Below are 17,468 nucleotides of genomic sequence, written 5' to 3'. Positions count from 1 at the left end.
TGGCAGAGACAGACCTGGATCAGATAAATGAAACAATGGATCTCCAGGGACCTTTCACAGAAGCATCACCTCCAGCAGAGAGCGAAATTGGGAGCAAAACTGCAAGTGAGTTGGGTCAGGAGGCGATTCCAGAAGGAAACCTAAAATAATGACTTACTTCCTATGCTGTCAACTACCCACTGCAAGCCAGCACCAGTCGGACTGGACTTGCTACTCCACCTGCAGAGCTCAGAGAACACTGAAACAAGCAGTCTGAGGCGAAGGTAACAATTGCCTCAATGATCACCACCATAACTACCGCACTCGGAGGACAAATGTGATAAAGAGCTATATAAAGAGGAATACAAAGGATATAAGGAAAATATAAATGGACATAAAACATAACAAATGAGCCGTTTCAGGATATTAAAGACAGAGAAATGTTTAATCACTTTGAGGCAACCTTTAAAGCTATACTAGAAGAAGAAAAAAAAAAAAAAAAAGGGGGAAATTAAGTCTGAAACTAAATTTAGAGCACTTGATGCTCAGCTTGAAGACGTTAAGCAAGCATTCACTACACATATCAAAATAGTCGGAAAAATGACTTCTGCTGCTGACGAAAATGCAACGGTTACTTACAGTAGGATTAAAAAGTAATGAGCCTTTGTTCAAAATGACAAATTTATTGAGCAAATCGGTACAACTAAATAGTCTTCAAAATAGGCACCTCCTGCATCAATACACTTTTGTAGGCGGCTTTTCCATGACTCGAAAGCATCCACGTAGGCCTGATCCGGGATGGTTGCAAGGGCTGCCTTGACATTTGCTTGGATGTCCTCGATCGAGTCGAAGCGTTTTCTTTTCAGCGGTGATTTTAAGCACGGAAACAAGTCAGAAGGCGACATGTCCGGACTGTAGGGAGGCTGCGGGACCACCGGAACGTTCACCAGGTAGGCGCTCACAATGAAGGCGGTGTGGCTGGACGCGTTATCATGGTGAAGCTTCCAGCTGTCCTTGATGTCCCTTTGTTTGTGCGCAACGCTTTTCAGCCTTTAGGAATTCCAAGTAGTAAGCAGCATTCACGGTCTGTCCTTGCGGGACAAACTCATAGTGGATGATCCCCTTCACTGCGATCGCGTACCGTTGCTCTAACGAACTTTCCATTCCACCGTGTAACGCACTACCGCACAGGGGTTCCCGTCAAGGCCGATCCTACCGCTCCGTTGCATTGTAAAGCCAACACCCACCGTCGCTGGCAAGTGGGGCGCTCGGCAAGGTACGTTCGCGTCAGAACAAAATGAGGCTCATTACTTTTGAATCCTACCCTGTAATCTGTATGCTAAGTGCTTAGAGACAGACTAGCAGTGCTAGAAGATGGATATAGAAGAAATATCAGAATTGAAGGTGTCCCAGAAAACCATGAAAGGCCAAACCAAGTGAAATTCATCGCCAAATTATTTTCTCAAAAAAGTGGAGAGGACTTCAAATCAGACACTGGGGTATCGCAGCTTACCGTATACATGGATCAAACACCTCAAAACCTAGCCGCTTCATTGTATGGTTCAATAAATTACAATCAAAAGTTTAACCTGATGTTACTTCTCAGACAGAAACAAGAGATTATATTTGAAAATAATCGTATTCAGATTTTCCACATATTTAATGATTTACTGCATTGCTTAAATGTTCATTTTATATACATACTTACTGTATTTTAGTCAATATTTACAGTTATTATAAATTATAGTATGTACTGTTCTAACGAACTCTTGTCTAGCACGTGTAGTGACAAATGGAGAGCATATGTACATTTCGTTATGAATTGAGACTGTCTACATATTCCTCTATGTAGCAGTAGGTTTTATGATTTACTAGTGTATTGCTTAAATGTTACGTATAAGTTGGTTATTATAAATATTGTTCTAACGAACTTTTGTCTTGCACACGTAGTGACTGCTGAAAATCGTATGCTTTGTTATGAATTCGCTGCAAAGTACAATACAGGTAGGATGTACTTATTGAATTTAGTCAAATTATTTACAGTACAGGTGTATATACTGTACATGTAATAATTACAGTAATACATTAATAGCTTAGCATAAAAAAATTCTTATTATTTCAACATAAAAAGTTGTCAAAAACCCATAAAAAGAAGATCACTATAAAACTGCAGATTTCCACGTTAGAAAATTAGATATGTTCCACAGAAAAATCCACGATATAGCAGGGGCGCAATAGCTGAACCGCAATATAGTGGGGGATCACTGTATGAGTGTGTATATGTATGCATTAGGTGTACGTATGAATGTTTTTGTTCCCCCTTTCCAAACTGGACTGTTCAAGATCATATTACAGGCTTATAGTATTTGGACTGTACTGGCAATAGATCTCTTTATTCCTTTTACACCGCTGCTTGGGGGCACGTTTTGTTCTCGACATGGCATATCAGAGGACTGGGACTTTGTGAAGTGTGGTCAAGTGTCATTTTTTGAGGCAAAAAGGGGGATTGGAGAAAGAGCAAGCCATTTCTGATCTACCCTTTTCTTCCTCACAATTGTAAGTGCCAACAAAATAGGCTTCACAGCCATAACTCCTTTCAATACTGTTAATTACGATTAAAAGATATGTAACAATGGACAACCTTAAATTTAAGATTATAGAATGACAAAATTTCAAAAGCATCCATGACCAAACAGTAAACTGTGAGCTGGAATGTCAAAGGTATCAATCATGAGGGAGAAAGTATTCTCTCACATAACAGGTCTAAACAGCAAGATAGCTTTTGACAGGAGACACATTTACCAAGTATCAGTTTCAGTTGCAAAGAGACTGGACTGGCCAAATATTCCACTCCAGCTACACAAAGAAAACTTGGTGTGAGAATTCACAGAACAATTTAAGTAACAGATGTAGTATTAGATCCTGAAGGGCGATGTGTGTGGTTATGGGTAATTTAATTGTAATGTGATTTTGATCTATGCACCTGTGCACATATTTGCATCCATTCCCTCTTGAACACTCAAATATTAAATAATGGCCGGAGACATTGTGTTTTAAATCCAGACCTGGATAGGTCTTCAGCGACAGGAATGAAAATATCAATACTGAAAAATTACAGTTTAATTGATCATAACCTATCAGACCCATGGAGATTTCTAAATCCATACTTGGAGCATATTCCCTCTTTCTTCACCAGTACATCACTGTTACTCAAGAATTGATTATTTCTTTATAGGTATTTGTTGCCCACAATCAAATCTTGCAAATACGATGCTATTGTCTCCGACCATGCCCCTCTGATCATGGAGCTCACTGTGCTCCACATACTCCTCACACCTGGCATCTTAACCCCCTGTCATTAGCTGACAAGAACTGTACAGAATTTATATGTAAGCAAACTTTTTTTTTTATATAAAGAGAAATGCTTCAGAGGTTTCTGCAGGAATACCCTGGGAAACACTGCAGGCATTTTAAAAAAAAAAAGGTCAGATTATCTCACATCTTTCCCACAAAAATAAACCAGAAACCAAGAAGGCATCAGAGTTAACCAGAGAATAGATCAACAGCATGCCAAGTCTCCAAATGAGGCACTTTTTAGGAAAGCTTTGCAATCAGAACTCAACCTCTTGAAAACAAAAGAAACAGAACTGATTTTTTAAATTGCAACATCATTACTATGAACACAGAGAAAGCTAACAAGATCATAGTGCCAAAAAAAAAAAAAAAAGCAGGAAATACGGAATGCAATATAAATTACTCAAAGTGCAGAGGAACTGGATAAACCTCTGATATTATCAGAATTACTAGATGTTAGAAAATCACTTCAGAGTGGGAAAGCAGCAGGTCCTGATGGCTATCCTGCTGAATTTTATAAAAAAAAAAAAAAAATCAGTAACGTTAACTCCCCTCTTATTAGCAAAATTTCTAGAAGTCAGAGTCAAAAATTCTACCTCAAACTTTTTGCCAAGCATTAATTATGTCCTTATTTTTCTTTGTAAGAACAGTAATGTGCATCATACAGACAAATTTCACTTCTGAATAATAATGTTGATACTCTCCAAAACCCTACCTAGAAGGACTGAAAAAGTGCTCCCTAAAGTAATATCACAAGAGCAAACTGGATTTATTAAAAAGGTAGACATTTGGCTTCCGATATTCTACGGCCATTTAATGTAATATATTCACCCACAAAGTCTAAAACTCCACAGATCATATCTCTGGAGACATAAAAACCATTTGGTATAGTTGAATGGGATTATCTGTTCACCACTTTGCATAAACTCGGGTTTGGCCCGAACACATGTGCATGGATCACACTAATGTATACCAGACCAGAGGCTTCAGTTTATACAGCACTAGCAGAATTTCAAAAGATATCTGGACTTAAAATTTGAACAAGTGTGCTCTTTCCAGTGAATTTTCTAGCAAACATTAGATTGGATATCTACCCTTTTATCATTGCAGATCAGTTTAAATACTTAGGGGTCAACATCACAAGCAAATGTAAAGCTATTTTTCAACACCCTTTTTCTAGTTGCATGTATAAAACTAAACAAGACAAGGCAAAGATGGTCTACCGTCCATCTTACTTTAGCAGGAAGAATTAACACTGCGAAGATGAAAATCCTCCCTAAGCTTCTGTTCCGATTTCAAAACATCCCCCATATATATTTTTAAGAAATTAAGATTCAATCATTTATTTGAAATTCAAAAAAATCCCCGTATTCAAAAGGCGATCCTACAACTACCTAAATCAGAAGTCGGCATGGCTATACCGAAATTTCCAGTTTTATTACTGGGTGGCAGATTTGAATATAAATAATGTCTTTGCATCCTATGAACAGTTATACTCAATGTAATCTTCTAACACCACAATTTTTCCCACTATCTCCAAATTAGAAACTTTGCTAAACTAAATCTGCCCAGCTTTCCTCACCTCCCACCTATTTCTCTTCCAGAAGAGATATCGATCAGTTTTAGGGACTCCGACAGCATTTCTAGAATATACAAAAACATTTTAAAGTCCCTTCCTTTAAAAGATCCCAGAGGGCAGTGGGAAAAGGATATCTTACTCAACATTTCAGAAACTGAGTGGAAGGCAGCCATGCACAGAATTCACTGTAGCTACATATGTGCAAAACATTCAATTATTTGATTTAATATCCCTTATTGACCACATCTATCTTGTTTACATTTTTCCAAGATGTTTCCAGGGCAAGATTCAACATGTGAATATTGCAATCGAGCCCCAGCTTCACTGGGCCACATGTTTTGGGTGTGCACCAAATCAACATCATTCTGGATTAACATTTTTAAATCCCTCCTAATCAATTAACAGCTATTTGGTGTACTCCCAGAAGGGCTTAAAGTGGAGAAGGACAAACAAACTAATTGCCTTTACTTCACTACTAGCATGTAGACTTTTCTTGCTCAACTGAAAGAATCCTAAGTCACCTATTCTAAGTGGATAACTGATGTTGCATACTATTTGAAACTGGAAGGGAAATTCTCACTTACAGGATCTGATCAAAACTTTAAAACCTGGCGGGAACTAATCAATAACATTTTAGAATAAGCATTTATACTGGGGAAATACTCCTTTCTCTTTACTACTCTTAACAGTTTTGCTCTAGTTGTTGGCCTCCCTCTCTCTCATGGGTGGGGGTTGATTTGATTTTAGTTTTTTAAAGTTTAAATTAATTGTATGGAATGTTATATGCTTTTAATAAATTCAATAAAAAAGTAAGCACATTAAAAAACCCTCTGTAAATTGATTATATACACACATACTGCCCGATTTTGTTTGAACAATTATTGCACACTTTCTGTAAATCCAATAAACTTCATTTCAATTCTCAAATATCACTGTGTGTCTCCTATATGATATATTTAACTGACTTTTATCGTAACCACCAACGATTTATACAGGAAAATAATGACTATTAACAAGGTTGCCCAAACTTTCGCATCCCACTGTATACTTTTTAAATTGACTTTTATGTACCTACAATACATCATTAAACTATCATATTTAATCTACATTAGGGCATATCAGATTTCAAACTGAGCCTAAAATGAAGGAATTTAATATTCACACAAGTATCAATTTCAGAAGATAACACTGCAGTTTCCATCAACGGAAATGACGGAAAAGTAAAATCAGGGCACTTTTACAGAATCAGATATGTTGCTCAAAAAAATCACAAATTTGTTCAGGCCAACAAAATAAAAATTCCAAGCTGGCATATGCTATAAATGCTACATTTGATACTTACCCAGGTTCTCATCACCTTTTGCCAGTTTTCCCTTCCAGTAATCACTAGTAATCTGATGCAAGGAAACCAGGTATTCAATGTCACACAATGCTGTCCCCCACCAAGACACCTTGCGCTTGCTGTACTTTTTCCACTGCAGATAGATTGTTCGCAGCTGCTTGTTAAATGGCTTGGGCTGTCTGAAGAGCCAGTAAGAAAATAGCCACTGGAATCTAAACTGGTGGTACAGTTCAAACATTTCTTCCAACTCCCTGTGATCTTAAAGCATTAAAAAAAAAAAATTAAAAAAAAAAAAAATTAGGAAACCTCATATAAACTTCTACCTGAAAAAAATCAGCATAAAAACTTTGCAAAGTCTTAACAGTTCCTTGCCAATGACACATGAACTGAATCAGCATATTCAGGTGAAAAACTATTTATATAAATAACTTGCAGCAATGGCACAAATGACTAAAGTGGTCACATAGGTCTATGCAACAGCAGTGGAGGTTACAACATAATTAAGAGCATAAATCAAGGCTAGTCAAGGCACAATTTGATCCAATTCAATTTGAAACTGGTACAAGTTTTTCTTCTATGTAGGAAATCTGACAAAACTGACAAATGTGCAGTGCTTTGCCAGGAACATCAACATCTGTAAAACTGATTTCAGTGGTATACCTGTTGACTAACAGACATTTGTACTGCCAGTCACCAAAAAGTTGTTTAATGCAATTCCAATAACTTAAACTTAAACTAATGTTCTCCCCCACCCCACCCCAATTAAGTTTGTTTTTAGTTCTCACAATCCTACTTGGACTTCTTGAATGTGTGCCAGCAGTAAACAATGTAATTTGTTCCAAAATTATACTTGACACCTGAGCCCCATTCACACATGCACACTAAACACACTACATTAGGATCTCACCCTGAATATGGTCTTGCCTTCTCTGGGCCTTGATATCTTGTTTTGAACAGTCCGAGTCTCAGAAAATAAACACTGCTAGCCAGCAAAGGATCAAGAAACCCATAGTGCTACAGTGCTTTTCACAAGACACCATAGAGGTGCACAATCATTTTCCAAGTCCACAAAACAGGTTTCCCTAGCAAACTCCCCTGACTCCTCCAGTATTTAGTTAAGGACAAAGTATTGGTCTAAGTTTTCATGACCAGGACAGAATCCATGATACTTCTAAAGCTGAAGTTATACAGAATGAGTCTCCATTACAGTACCCCAGTATAGTCTTTCACAGGGAGACCAAGGAATGTATTGATTTCATAACTACTGTAGAACAATCTCCTTTCTTATTCAAACATACATTCCGAAACCCTGGGGACCACTACTACCCCCAGCAGTCTGCCTTTCCTGCAGTACTGTTCTAAGACACCTGTACATCAAAACAGATGTGCTCTACTCTTCCAGCCTTGCCTGAAATACCGAGGTTGAGAGCCCTTTTAAAAAATCATGGATTACATGCTGCACAACATCACAACCTACAAAACTTAACTCATAAAAAACGTCCTTCAATACTATTAACAAAAAAACCACATGCTATATGCATTTAATCTAGGGAACCTGCCTTGAAGGTTGTATGTATACTTTAAGCATATTAAGCTTTAGACTAATACATTACTGTTCATAAAAACAGAAAAAACAGCTTTAGCATCTTGTTGCTTGTATAAGATATAGTGCTTGGTAATATTCTCTCAGTAATCCTCAAGAATCACTGAGTAGTATTATGAATTCTTTCCACATGCTCCCCCATCTCCCTTCATTGGTAATTCAACATTAGGCATACAGCAGACAAGTGCAGCACAGTAGCCATTAAAGCACTTGCATCAATAAAAAAGGCCTTAATATTAAGACATAAGTAATCTGAGAGTTAGAGTAGCTCTATGGTTCTCACTTAAATTAGTGCTCATCTTTTAAAATGCAGAGTAAACTGTTACTAATGATTGAAACTTTTAAATATCTAGATTTGAAGAATTTAGTAGTATGCAGTATCAGGGTTACAAACCTGAACAAACAAGTATAAACTATACTTGTGTTCACCATGCACCAACCTCAAAATCTCCTCTATTATTCATGTATCCATCCATTAAGTTTCCTTTTGTTTACCTAAAAGGTTATTACAACTTTAAACATCTACTGGAAAGTTTTCTAATTAGAAGAGCATTCTATGTCTTAAAATGTTATTACCTTCAAACACTTGCCAAAAATGGGCAAAAAGAAAATACTAAATTTCTTGGGTATTTAATTGATGAAGCCAGTTTTGACAACCAGCTAGTCATGCACTTGCTGACAACTTCCTGGTGTGTATGACTGGTGTCCTGTGACTAGCAGACAATTTGTCAATTTGTGTTTAATATCTTGAAATGTTTGCCAGACCTTCCATAACTGGAAAAGTTTCCACCTTTAAGCACTTTGAGAATGATGCTGTGTGAGGACTTCTAGTATTTGTTTTTCTTAATTGGCGCACTGCTGTTACTACCTGGGCCTTAGAATTCTGAGATAGTGCAGGACACCAATTGCAATCACTTTGCTTGATCCACTAATCAGAAAAAATAAAACAGCCACATATACTTAAAAGTAAGGATAACACATGTAAACAAGCATAAGTAACAGAGTAAATGCAACGTGTACTACACCTTTACTGAAAATCTACTACCAGCTATACCCCTTTTTGGATATTTGTCTTGGTAGAGGCTTTCAAAACTGTCAAGTACTCTTACAGTTTTAATCTCCGTGTGTCCAGTTTGTTACTATTTTTACACCCAACTCATATTAGCACACTCTTAAGATTTGGTTCAAAAGTATGGCATTTTCCTGAACTAGCGGACACTAAAAAAAGAGGCCAACAGTTTCTTCAAAATTCATGAGTGTAAGCCATGTAGTAGTTTAATTTTAGAAAGAAATAAAGAAAAGAGAAATGACAATTTTCAAATAAAATGTCAGCAATCTGGAATTGTGGGGAAAGCTGCATCAAACCCAGCAGTTACTGCATTAGAAGGTAGAAGTAAATCGGGTGGGTTCTCTAACCAAATCAAAAATGTTAAATGGGTCTGGATGTGTCATGAGCTTATAATTTCAGCTAGAAAGTTTGATATTTTAAGCTTAATGAATATCTCACAGCATAACACATTTGGCAAGGCGTTACATTTTACGGTTTATTACGATTCACTTCAGCAAATTCCATCCGGAGTCATCCCTACATTTTTGAGTTCCACTTATCCAATTCAGGCTCACAGGAAGCTGAAGGAAATTAAGACATCAGTCACCCTAAAAACATGTCAGTGGGATGTGGAGGAATGATCTCAGGGACAGGACAAACTTAATGAATGTTGAATATATTGGGCCAATTAATCTTAGGGGTTCCTTAGAAAATGAACTTTGGGAAAAATTGAACAATCTCTGCACACAGTTATTGGACTGAGTTTATCATCAATTCTGGAGCTGTGAGGAACCACCATGGTGCCAGCAGGCTACCCACCTTTGATGTTTGTTGGTAAATTTCTTATGAAAAATATCAAGTATTCCTTTTACTTGCTATGAGGGCACTCCTACCATGTTACTAATAAAACAGGCTTTTTTAGTAAATGGGTTTTACAAATCAATTGTCGTGATCATTAAATTACCTACTTTTTACTGTAAAACACACAATGCGATTATCTCAGTTGTGGCAACATACTGCAAGTTTAATATCTAACTTCCCTAAATAACTTTACATTCAAGCAATACATATGTTCTATATAAAAGTCACCTACATCAGTCTGCAGAGAGATATGTAGGATGAGTGTCTTGTGTATAAAATAATGCATTACCATTGTACTGGTATACATAATACACATACTATAAAGCAACACTACATTAAATGTAATAACATCGTTTAATTACTACACCAGATTGTCTCCAGAGTCACTACAAAACAATTGATATTTCGCCTGAATTAAATGGATTGTGTGAACTTTTTCTAAATCTATTGTTAATGTTAAAGAAAAAAGAAAAAAAAAAAAAGAAAAGTTGTGTTATTACCTAGAGTAGGAAAACAATTACTGTTAAGCAATTAGTCAAAAAAAAAAAAAAAACACCTTTCCTTCATCTGTTTCAGAAATGCATACCTACCATTGCCATTTTGTCTGTTAAGTACATGTAGGAGGAGGTTACCAAAACTTCCATGGTGCAGAAGGGTAAGGTGATAGAGCTCCTTCCAATCATATTTAAAAATGTAGCCTGTGCAAGTCTCTGAATCCTCTGAAATATAATAAAATTATTAAGACAGGTTGAAATCCAATTAATCAACATAGACCACAGCGTTAACGATGCAATGCATATGCCTCTACTTTATGCCATTTAGTATGCGATTGAGCATCACAAACAGTAACACTGCTTTTGCAAATCTGTTGGAAAGACAAAGGCAAAGAGTTAGGACTTCAAGGTTTGTGGTGCATCATCTGTTTAAGTGACAGACAGAAACTGGACAGATAAAGACACTTATCCTTGTATTAATATTGATCTAATACAATGCCCTAAGGGTGTGAAGGAAGAAGAGGCTCAGTTCACCCAGCAATAGGTTTTTCATTAACTGCAGGTTCAAAATTACTTTGAACTTCACTTTGAAGTATACCCCCAATCCCCAAATATACTTTAAGCATGACATTTAATATAACAAAAAGCTAATGGAAGGGCTGCTTCTTTACAAATGGAAAAAACTGTACATAACCAAGAAAATCACAAACACGGACATTGAAAGTTAATTTGTCTTTTAGTGCATTTATGATTAAACTGCAATCTTTTCACATTCTACACAGGCATTAAAACATTAGGTGATAAGTCTGACTTATCAAATGAAAAATTGAGAATGTTTCAATTAGTAAAACTGACCAAGTGTATATATCAACAATAAAATAACAGATGCACTAAATACATGGGCAGAAGCATTACAATGATTATGTGCTTAAGCAACAATACACCAATTAACCCTCAGTTTAAAAAAAAGAAAATGCATTTTAAACATTTAAAAGCAGAATGTTTTATTAACCCTTAAACCACCAGACCTGGCTATAGTCGGTTCCCAATGCAATATGCCAGCATGCCAGAGCTGAGTATATTCAGCAAAGTACATTCATTGAACGCCGCAACTGGCTACAGCTGTTTCCCAGTGCAATTTGCCAGCACACCAGAGCCGAGTATATTGAGCATAAAGTATCTATCTATAAATGTATATTCATTGAATGCTGCAACCAGCTATAGTCGCTTTCCAGTGCAATTTGCCAGCACGCAGGGGCGGAGTATATTCAGTGACATACATTCATTGAATGTCGCATATGGCTATAGTCGCTTCCTAGAGCAATTTGCCAGTACGCCAGAGCTGATCAGTCAGTGCTGTATATTTGTTGAGCAGCCAGCTCGTGACCACTGCCGGCTCCACCAGAACTGCAGCATCACTGTCCCTGGGATTCAGCCGCTGCACTAGACTAGCCTGCAAGCATCAGCACTTAACTGTGTGCTTGCAAGCAGCTAGTTAAATGGCAGTTGGCTGGGTGATTTACTGAATTTCATCAATGGCATCAGCTGCACCTTGTACGTACAGATTGTGCCAGTATTTTTTTTTTTTTTTTAATAGTTTTTACAGTTCATTGGCAGTGTGCAAAATGATCAGTGTTGCAGTAACTGTGATGCCCTTTGCATATATAAAAAAAAAGTGTTCCATTAAAATTTCACATTTTCTTTGTGAATTGTGAAGTTTACTTAAAGTGCAGCAAAAAGGTATTTGGCGTCCAGGGGTGCATTAACCCCCAAGTAGGTGGGAGTTTAAGGGTTAATTTGTTTTTTAGCCATCGCATTTCCCTTGAACGTGGATCGGCATATCAATCAGCTCATATTCAAACTTGTCTCCAACCTACCTTTGTGAGTCTCATCAAGACATTCTTTTTTAATACCCCAAATGTATTCAATTTCAAAATCGGGGAGTTTTACTGGGGGTAAAGGCACTTTTTCTTCCAATACCAACCACTGAATCCAGTACCTTGGTGGGGGGAACTCTGCAAGCAGTGCTTTCTGAAAGTGTCTATTACAGGGTAACATTTGGTAGAGTTTCCTCCACATGAAAAGAAGACGGAAAGCATCCTTAGGGGAGACGGAAGAAGTTCTGAAAGACACACCAAATAATGCCTGTGAAAGGGGAAAAATTTTTTTTAATTACATTGTGCACTTCACAACAGACACAATAATAAAAGTTATTATCTTTACATTTCAGTGTATACTTATTTAGCACCATACTCTGAAAGAAAAGCATTAAACCAATTCAAAGAATGTGGGTTGTAGATCATACATACATTCTCTCTCTCTCTCTCTCCACACACACTCACCTAAAGGATTATTAGGAACACCTGTTCAATTTCTCATTAATGCAATTATCTAATCAACCAATCACATGGCAGTTGCTTCAATGCATTTAGGGGTGTGGCCTGAACTCCAAACTGAATGTCAGAATGGGAAAGAAAGGTGATTTAAGCAATTTTGAGCATGGCATGGTTGTTGGTGCCAGACGGGCCGGTCTGAATATTTCACAATCTCCTCAGTTACTGGGATTTTCACGCACAACCATTTCTAGGGTTTACAAAGAATGGTGTGAAAAGGGAAAAACATCTAGTATGCGGCAGTCCTGTGGGTGGAAATGCCTTGTTGATGCTAGAGGTCAGAGGAGAATGGGCCGACTGATTCAAGCTGATAGAAGAGCAACTTTGACTGAAATAACCACTCGTTACAACCGAGGTATGCAGCAAAGCATTTGTAAAGCCACAACACGCACAACCTTGAGGCGGATGGGCTACAACAGCAGAAGACCCCACCAGGTACCACTCATCTCCACTACAAATAGGAAAAAGAGGCTACAATTTGCACAAGCTCACCAAAATTGGACAGTTGAAGACTGGAAAAATGTTGCCCGGTCTGATGAGTCTCAATTTCTGTTGAGACATTCAAATGGTAGAGTCAGAATTTGGCGTAAACAGAAAGAGAACATGGATCCATCATGCCTTGTTACCACTGTGCAGGCTGGTGGTGGTGTAATGGTGTGGGGGATGTTTTCTTGGCACACTTTAGGCCCCTTAATGCCAATTGGGCATCTTAAATGCCACGGGCTACCCGAGCATTGTTTCTGACCATGTCCATCCCTTCATGACCACTATGTACCCATCTTCTGATGGCTACTTCCAGCAGGATAATGCACCATGTCACAAACCTCGAATTGTTTCAAATTGGTTTCTTGAACATGACAATGAGTTCACTGTACTAAAATGGCCCCCACAGTCACCAGATCTCAACCCAATAGAGCATCTTTGGGATGTGGTGGAACGGGAGCTTCGTGCCCTGAATGTGCATCCCACAAATCTCCATCAACTGCAAGATGCTATCCTATCAATATGGGCCAACATTTCTAAAGAATGCTTTCAGCACCTTGTTGAATCAATGCCATGTAGAATTAAAGCAGTTCTGAAGGCGGAAGGGGTCAAACACCATATTAGTATGGTGTTCCTAATAATCCTTTAGGTGAGTGTACACACGGTTTTCCCCTCACTATTTGCGTTGTGAGTGACCCCATGCAGACCCTGGTAGAGCCCTGCTTCTTGCAAGTTAGGCTCCTTGCACCTAAAGCAATGGTGTTCAACTCCGTTTTCATTCTAACCACCTTCTTAGCGAGCCGTTTTTGCTGATTAACTTGTTTTGCCTTACTTTCAATTGATGCGACTCAGACCCCTTAGTCGTTTCTTTTTTCCGAATGAGCAGCCAAACAATAACGAGACACAAAGCAAGTGACTAGCTAACATGACAAAGATGAAGGTTGCGGTCATGTTGGTCTGCTCAGGTCACCAACACACCTTGATGATCTTAGAAAAAACAAAGTCAACAGTCTGTTGTGGCAGAACAAGAGCAGCAACAAGTCATGATATTCAATAACAGCTTTAATTAATAGCAAGAATTGGCTTCTCATGAAATTGGCTGGAGTTTGACATTCTAATTTTGCTGGTCATGTGTTGGCCGATTTCCCATCTCATGTTTGGCTGCCATTTAATATAAAAATGAAGCAATTCAGAGGACTGAATCCTTAAAACAGGGCTATTAAAATGAAGGGGAAAAAAAGTTAATTAGCAGTGAAAACTTCTCACTGATTAGGAAAAGGGTTAGAATGAAAACCTGCAGCCCATCAGGACTGGAGTCGGACACAACCGACCTAAAGGAAAAGCCAAGAAAATATGCAATATACTATAAAATTCAATTACTTTTTACTTGGCCATCTTTGAACCCTGAAAACTCAGACAGCAACCATATACATATGGCTAGAATCACCATGGATGTCCTTCAAGTCTTTAGCTCTTTGATCTGGTTATGGATATGTCGAGTCATGGAACAGAATACCAATCCCCCTGGTGCATGCTTTTCTGCTGAAGACATTATGTTGTGTAACACCAGAAAAGAGGTAGTGGAGAGGAAGTTGGAAAATGGAAAAGGGCTTTGGAAGATGGAGGATAGGAGATAAACAGGAAGACAGACAGAATATATGATGTTTAATGATGATCAGAAATCAGAGGTTAGCCTACAGGGAGAGCTATTGAAAAGAGTGGACAAGTTTAAATATCCAGGTAGCTTAAGATAACAAAAATTAAATGAAGAGATGACCAATTGAGTGCAGTGTGGATGGAACAATTGAAAGTATCAGGACTACTGTATGATAGAATAATGAAAACGAAGGTTAAAAGTTTAAGATAGTGGTATGACCAGCAATGATGTATGGAGTGGAGACAAGGGGCAATGAAGGGAGCAGGGGAGAAGTTAGATTTGACATAAATCAGAATGTTAAGATAAATGTCAGGAGTTACAAAAAAAGGACAGAATTAGAAATGAGTCCAAGATACAACAAAAGTGGAAGAGATATCCAAGAAAGTACAGTATATGAAAGCAAGGTGAAGTGTTATGGATGTGAGGTGAGGAGAGGCAACGACTAGGTGGGCAAAAGAGTGATTGTAACAGACGTACAGAGGAAGAGAAAGCAAGGGTGGCCAAAGCGGTGGTGGATGGATAGAGTAAAAGATTTAATAGAAAAAAGGTCTGACTGGGGAGGAGTTGCAGGACCGAGCTCTACGGAAAGGGCAGATCAAACATATCGACAGCATATAGAAGAGGGAAAAGATGGAGAAATAAGATTTGCATCTCACTAAATTTTATAGGCAAAAGCGCTTTTCAAAGTGAACACTTGGATAGAGTGTTTCATAAAACATTAAAAAGCGCTACTTGCACCAAAGGCGGGGACGACTGCCGGTGTGCACTTTTATGTTTTGAAATTGGAGGGTTGCGAAAAATCAAGAAAACATGCAAATAACCACATCTTTGCGGAACAAACATGTGCACACCGATCGAAAGAATTTTTCGTCCAGAACTTAACGCTTACCCAATAAAACAGAATGCAATTCGTTACTATAACACTATGAATGAAACCAGAAACACACTTTAACCAATTCACAAATTAGTACGTTTTATAGCTCCTTAATAAAACTTTTTACATGGCTATTCTTCGAAAAATAAAAATGGCGCAGCTTAACAGAAAATTGATCAACTGAACCGATAAGGCAATACGCACTTTTAATTCATTTACCGCGAACGTAAAGGCGGGATGGCCTTCAAATAGTTAGAAAGTGACTAAAGGGACTGTATGTGAAACCGTTTCAAGGAATACCAATGATTTTACAACAAAGGTTTTTAATGTACTACCACCAAAGTAGAGCTTAACGTTGTTCCTAACCTGGCAGTGCCGGGTCCATATGGAGCTACAGCTACAAATCCTGAAGAGCCTCTTGCACGTGCTTCCCGCTCTGAGTAAAGAGAAAGGGTCTAAAAAGCGCAGGATGAACACCAAAACTTCTTCGCTCAAGTGGAAAAGTCCCGTGTTTGAGGTCTGGCTGGGCTCTCCGACTGTGTTTGCTTCGACCCTACAGCTTCGTGAGGAAAAACCCGGCAAGACAGGCAGCCGCTCAATCAGCGTCTTCCACTCACCCCTACCAAGATCCATACTCGCAAATGGATTTTACCAGCGGGCCCCACGAAGCAGGTTCATAAAACATTGGGCTAAACCATTGTCAGAAATCTAGGGGTGTACATAAAATGACATTGACCTATAACCCACAACAGGATTCAGCGGGTTCGAAGTGAGAGAAACGGATGAATAAAGGTAGGGATGGGTACAGTACTGGTTAAATTTAAAAACGTGGACATTGTTTACAAATTAAAAGAAGTAACCTGCAAATTATTTTCATTCTGGTTTAATATTTTGTGTTATTTTGCATGACTTTAATATTCGGTATCAGTGATCTTGAAAGCGCTTCGGTTGCAACTGAAAAATAAATTCTGTTTTTATGGGAGAGTTATTTCAATTAAGCTGACAAATGCATTTACTGTATATACAACAAACATGAGCAGCACGGTCGTGCTGTGGTTTGAGCTCTTGCCCAGCGTCCTGTATTTGAATCCGGTGCTCGAATGATGTATGTTTGGAGTTTTCATACTTTGCTCATGTCTTGCAAAAGTTTTTCTTCCATGATCCACCTCTGACTCAAGGTCAAACTGGCATTTTACATTGGTGAAATTTGAACAAGTTGCATCCATGGAGTGAATTGTAAAAGAAAATCAAAGGTTGGCATTATATGGGATAGCAGTCACTATTGGTTGGGTTTAGTTGTGTGTCAATTTAATCCATTCTTGACAAAGAATTAAACATAGACAAGATATGTGCTAAGTGGATTACCACAATTTTGATTGCTGGCATGAAGCATCACCAAATCCAAAGTTTCAAGGAACATCTTATGTTATTTAATTCAAACTGGGAAAAATGATAGAGCTATATAACTCTAAAATAAAATTTAGATTCATTACCATGACACTGAGTTCATTCAGCATCAAAAAAATTCAAGCCAGTGCTGGCATGATCATGTGTATGATCTTACTGTATATAATGCTGAGTCTGTAGTCTGATTTAGTTTGGCATCTGTAGCAATCAATCAGGAAAAAGCTTTTGACCCAGTTCTACCTCATGACAATGCCCTTGTGCATAATGGAATAAGTTTAAAACGATTCTTTAGAAAATGTACATTCATCGCCCTTTTTTTTTTTTTTTTTTAGAAAAGTCCCATATGACTACCCCTGTTCCTCCCCTACTTAAGAGGTGCTATGCCAGTGATGAA

General features: G+C 38.0%; 1 protein-coding gene across 1 annotated transcript in view; it reads right to left on the bottom strand.

Moving 5' to 3' along the window:
* si:dkeyp-114g9.1 (uncharacterized protein LOC555399 homolog) overlaps positions 1-16,331 on the bottom strand; it is a 41,484-nt gene extending 25,153 nt beyond the window's left edge. Inside the window, exons 1-4 of the mRNA XM_039749946.1 lie at positions 16,034-16,331; positions 12,138-12,405; positions 10,357-10,485; positions 6,255-6,512 (exon numbers count right to left, since the gene is read on the bottom strand). Of these exons, the coding sequence (XP_039605880.1) occupies positions 6,255-6,512; positions 10,357-10,485; positions 12,138-12,405; positions 16,034-16,300 (922 nt within the window). The 5' untranslated portion in view covers positions 16,301-16,331. The remainder of the gene's footprint in view (positions 1-6,254; positions 6,513-10,356; positions 10,486-12,137; positions 12,406-16,033) is intronic.
* Between the last annotated feature and the right edge of the window lie 1,137 nt (positions 16,332-17,468).

This window comes from Polypterus senegalus, chromosome 3, assembly GCF_016835505.1.
Source record: "Polypterus senegalus isolate Bchr_013 chromosome 3, ASM1683550v1, whole genome shotgun sequence".
NCBI classification, from domain to species: Eukaryota; Metazoa; Chordata; class Cladistia; order Polypteriformes; family Polypteridae; genus Polypterus; species Polypterus senegalus.
This window is presented reverse-complemented; position numbering and strand designations above follow the sequence as displayed.